Genomic DNA, 5,611 nt, shown 5'->3' with positions numbered 1-5,611 from the left:
ACGAGAATTCTGCGGAGGACGCGAAGGACAACGAAAAGGGGAAAGACAAGAGAAAGAAGCGAGGTAGGATATCAGACAGTGAAGGTAACTGGATATGATATTGCACTGTTATTTCCATGGTGTATTAATACTGAATATATACTTTTGCATTTGGCACAGGTGACTGGTATATTTCCGAGTCTTTTTTGTTTCTGGAGGGTGGGGCGGGGCTTCATTGTCAAGCCAGACCACCAAAGGAGCTTTATAAGTTAATAATTCTGTTATTCTGTTCAGAATGAGGTTACCAGCTTTATGCCTATATATATATAAGATATATATCTATATATTATATATATATATATAGACTAAAGATATTATATATATATATATATATATATATATATATACACACACACACACACCTTATAGGCACGATGTTAAGATCAAGCGTATGTTGAAATGGATTTATAGTTTACCTCACGAACAAATGTGTTTTCAGATCCTGAGGCGAAGGTTTCCGAGGACTGTGACGAGGGAGCAGACAGTAGACTGAGGAAGACTGGAAAGGGGTACGTAAACGCCTTTCCTGTGCAGGTAATAGGCTTTTTACCTGTAGACGTAAGTGGGCATTTTACCTGTACAAGTAAGTGGGCATTGTATCTGTATACGTAATAGGATAATTAAATAATCCTTCCTTTAAAATTTGATATATTTATTTAGGACTGTATGGTTTTATCTATATTATTATTATCATTATCATTATTATTATTATAGTGCCCCGGTTGGTAAGATGGGCATGTCCCAAAACGGAAATGCCAAGAGGAGAACCAAGAGAGACTTGAAAAGGGAAATCCAACCCAAATATGTGGATGCAGTGGGTACATCGTTGGCGTCGGGTTCCAGAAGGTTTGTTATTATTATTATTATTATTAGGTATGCATTCCCAATAGGCATACATTCCCAGGGAACAAGGATATGAAGCCACCAGTTCGCTTAGCAAGTTTCCCATGATAATAAAAGAATTTGAAAGTAAACCAATATTCTTCTGACGTCAATTTGTCAGTTCAACTTTAACCAGCGGTTCATTCATTAAGTCCATTCATAGCTCCTTTTGATCTTCGGTATTCCATAAGGCAGTCCCTGGCTTACGTCACGGGTTCCGCTCTTCAGACGCATCGTAACTGAATCGTATTAATTTTTTTTTCTGTCACACCCAAAGCAGCGACAACAACAGCGTGTCAGAGGTGACCATCCGGAGGTATTTGATGCGCAAGCCGATGACCACGACGGAACTCCTGCAGAAGTTCAAGGTAAAGAAAACTGGAATGGACTCGGACCATCTGGTCCACTCCATCGCTCAGATCCTGAAGAAGATCAACCCTGTCAAACAGGTGGTGAAAGGGAAGATGTATCTGTCTATGAATCACTAGTGCTCACTTGATAGAAATGGTTTTTGATCTTGTGATGTTTATCAATGATTAGTGCTTCGCTTTCTTGCATTGCCTATCAATAATTATTGCTTTTGATAGGAATAAAAGGTTCGCTGCGTTGTGGAGTTCTTTTGGTTTTTCTCAAGTTAGTATTATAATATGCTTGGCTTAAGGCTGGTTGTTTGGAGGTCATAATTAGTTCAGGCTGTTGTTGGAGAAATATGTTTTCTCATTATAATTGGTGTTGGATAGGAATCATCATTATTATTTAAAGAAGAGGTTTACTGTCTTGTTGAGTTCTTGTGGTTTTTCGTAAACCAGTATTTAAATATGCTGTTTGGAGGTAATAATTTTGTTTGTCGTCAGAAGAAATTTCGTTTCCCGTCTATATGGTGCTTGATAGGAATTATTATAATCCAATACATATTATTTTGTTAACTCATTATGCTATTATGCTATGGTAAAACTCTTAAATTTTAAAGGGATATTCTGAAGCATTACTATTCCGTGGGAAATTTTTTCCCCATTAGTTTGTTGACAGGATATGTTTATTAATTTAAATGATTTCCGTATCCTTCCTGAAGTGAATGTTTTCCAACACCTCGGGAGATTGTGCATCAGGAACATGATTCAAGATTTGTACAGAATCTAAAGTTGTAAGAGCTAATTGTAAAGGAAAGAAAGACAACATTTATGTAACTGAGTAAAATTCACTGAAGTGACAATGTGATTTTGTTTTGACTCGACCTTGTTGAGGGGTAGTGTCATCAGTGCACTTTACGCCGTGGACTCTAGGCATTACGTGACGTTCATTGCAGCCTCCCTCCGGCCCCCGAGCTGCTACACTTTCATTCCTTTTACTGTACCTCCGTTCATAAGCTCTTTCTTTCGTCCTTCCATCTTACTTTCCTCACTCTCCTAGCAAGTCTTCCATACTGCAACCTTCAAACTCTTCTCCTTCCCTTTCCTTCTTCCTCTCTCCTCCTCTCTCTCTCTCCTCTCTCTCTCTCTCTCCTCTCTATCTCAATCTCTCTCTCTCTCTCTCTCTCTCTCTCTCTCTCTCTCTCTCTCTCTCTCTCTCAGCGGTGAATGACCTCATTACAGGCACCAGTGCTTGAACTTAGTCCTAAATTCTGTATCCTATTCCATTTATAAGAGAAGTCAGCATCGATTGATAACGAAGTCAAATAACGAGAGAAAGAATGAAAATGAAATGGCATTTGTCCCAACAATTCAGGGAAACCTCCAGCAAGATTTATCACTATTTCAAAACATTTGACATCGTTTAGGTTTTTGTGTAATTTATTGATAATTTTAGATTTTTATGTTTTACAAAAATAAATAGATAAAAGCTGACAATCCTGCACAAATATCCTTTGACGATAACGTGCAAGATGAGATACAGGTATGATTACTTTGTTTAATCAGGAATACTGAATTCCTTCAGTATAATTTCTAAAGCAGTTAAAGTGCCTGTGCACAGGCGAAGGACAACTGTCACTGATATGTCCAGAAATTAATGAAGATTAAACGTGTGAAGAAGGATAAATTAAATAGTAGGAAATGACCCGCATTTACATGACCTTTTACCATTTTTTTTCTCTCGTTTTATAACTCAAAATTCTCAAAAGTAATTTGGATGTTTTCGTCACCAGGGCATAAATATCAATTAAGATTACCTTATTATCTTTTTCGTGCGAAAGTTCAGGATTAATATTTCACTTGATTACGGTTTTAATCAACCCACGTGATTAACTATCCCAGGCAACGGATCAGGTTAACGCATTTGACACTAACTAATATATATATATATATATATATATATATATATATATATATATATATATCATATAGTATATATATATACATATTTATATATATATATATATATATATATATATATATATATATATATATATATATATATATATAACTATATATATATACATAATATATATATATATATATTATAATTATGTTATATATATATTATATATATATATATATATATATATATACAAAATCTCAAAACTCTACATAACATGATTAGAAAATTTTGAAGTGATAAAAGTCCACACACGTGAGTTGTTTATTAAGCTGTATACACATCTTACATAAGTGTGGAATTTTATTTGATATATATTATATTAATATAATATTTATATATATATATAATATAATATTAATATATATATTATATATTATTATATATAAATTATATATATTATCATTATATATTTATATATATGTATATATATATATTATTAATTATATATATATATGTATATATAAATGTATATATATATAATGTTATAATATATATCATTTATTTATATATATATATATATATATATATATAAATATATTAGTATATATGTATCATATTGTAATAATGATAATAATAAATAGTTGGGAAAAACTCTCATCGCGAGAATATATATAATGTTCTTTAGAGGTCCACAATATTAAAAAATGTTGCGAGTTCGTGTATAATTAAAAAAACCCATTACAAAGCTTTTGAACCCTTCATTAGGTTCATTTTTTTTATTATTATTATGGCAGACCTCTTAGAACAGTAATAACAATAGTATTTAAATAAAACAGTTCAAAAAACGTACAACGCTCACACTAAAAATTAACTCTACCCTCAAAAACCATTTGGAGTCCAGCTGACGCCCCAAACGCAGACCAACAAAAGGTCCTTCAGAAATAAACGCGTTAGATAAGGAACAGCATTAGGGTTGAAAGACGTCCCACGTCCTTTTTAAGGACCTCATATGGAGCGTGAAGTCCTTCAGATTGGAATCCTTTGACGCGCAGTATGAAACATTCTGAAACGGAAAATATTAATGTGTGTGTAAATGGCAATTTTATACAACTATGTTATTCCAATATTAGAATTTACGATTAGCACACAGTAGATTTGAAATGTAAAATGTCATTTATCCCAGACAACTTAAAATCATCATTTAACAGTTAACATGTGTACTCAACCACTTGAGAACCGAGGTCAATTACATATATACTAATATATATATATATATATATATATATATATATATATATATATATATATTATATATAAACCAATGTAACACTCGTGTACTACGTGTCTTTAAAAAATAAATTATAATTTTCGGAATTAAAAGTAAAAGCCACTATTCATTCTTAGTATTCGATTTCGTCATAAAGGGAGAAAATAAAGAAAAAAATATAAAAATGCTGGAAATATCAGTGCTATTGCCTAAGAGGGAGAAAATAAACTGCAATCAAGTACAGAGCCTCGACGTCAGTGAAATTCCTATTCCGGTCAGGATTTGTCGGAATGAGATCAGGAACCAATTGCAGAAAAATATTCTATACTTCTTCAGTTTCCCACGCAACGTCCAATTATTCTCTCTCTCTCTCTCTCTCTCTCTCTCTCTCTCTCTCTCTCTCTCTCTCTCTCTCTCTCTCTCTCAAAGAAAAGGATTGAGCCGAAAATAATCTGAATGCAGAAAATGCGAAAGAATAAAAATATCTAGAAATTAGAGTTCGTTTCACATCCTTCCATCGCGGGAATGCTTATGTTTACCCTTATTTGATAACTTCATCGTCAAGCGAACTTATGAAGAACGATTGATTGATTGATGGCGAGTTATCTGGGGTCGCAACTAACAGGGTTTGCGAAAGACGGTTGCAGACTATCTTTCACCCCCTTAGTTTACTTTTCGATATACTGGTTGCCAACATTTTCTTTTTAATAATTTAATGATTAAATTACCATATTTAATCTAAAAGGCCTATACTCTCTAATATAAACGCTCTAAAGAAATATCATATTTTAATACCTGATTGCGTTGAGCCTTCCAGCACCAGGCTATTTTAAGAATCCTTGTCAATTTGGAAGGAGAAAAAGAGAACACTTCAATTACATGTCATTTAGCAAAGCTTGGAAAAATACAACGAAAATTATTAATCTGGAAACGTTTTTAACTTATTTTTTATTAAATTTTTTTTTCTGGTACCGGTGTGCAATGATTCGCATCTTCACGCCTACATATCATTAATTTGTAAAATAAGACCGCACGGCACAGAATAGCATTGTATTTGGAAAGTAATAATGGACTGAGTTAGTTTTATTATATATATATAATATATATATATATATATATATATATATATATATATATGTTTATATATATTACATGGTATTGATTATA

At 32.6% G+C, this 5,611-nt stretch overlaps 1 protein-coding gene across 1 annotated transcript; it reads left to right on the top strand.

Annotated features, from left to right (window-relative positions):
* Positions 1-6: 6 nt before the first annotated feature.
* LOC135226100 (general transcription factor IIF subunit 1-like) lies at positions 7-2,134 on the top strand. Its single transcript, XM_064265553.1, has 4 exons — positions 7-63; positions 479-548; positions 754-885; positions 1,199-2,134. Exons 3-4 carry the CDS (start codon positions 770-772, stop codon positions 1,407-1,409), a joined length of 327 nt encoding a protein of 108 aa, XP_064121623.1. The 5' UTR covers positions 7-63; positions 479-548; positions 754-769; the 3' UTR covers positions 1,410-2,134.
* Positions 2,135-5,611: the final 3,477 nt, after the last annotated feature.

The sequence above is a fragment of the Macrobrachium nipponense genome, chromosome 14 (genome assembly GCF_015104395.2).
Source record: "Macrobrachium nipponense isolate FS-2020 chromosome 14, ASM1510439v2, whole genome shotgun sequence".
Taxonomy (NCBI): domain Eukaryota; kingdom Metazoa; phylum Arthropoda; class Malacostraca; order Decapoda; family Palaemonidae; genus Macrobrachium; species Macrobrachium nipponense.
This window is presented reverse-complemented; position numbering and strand designations above follow the sequence as displayed.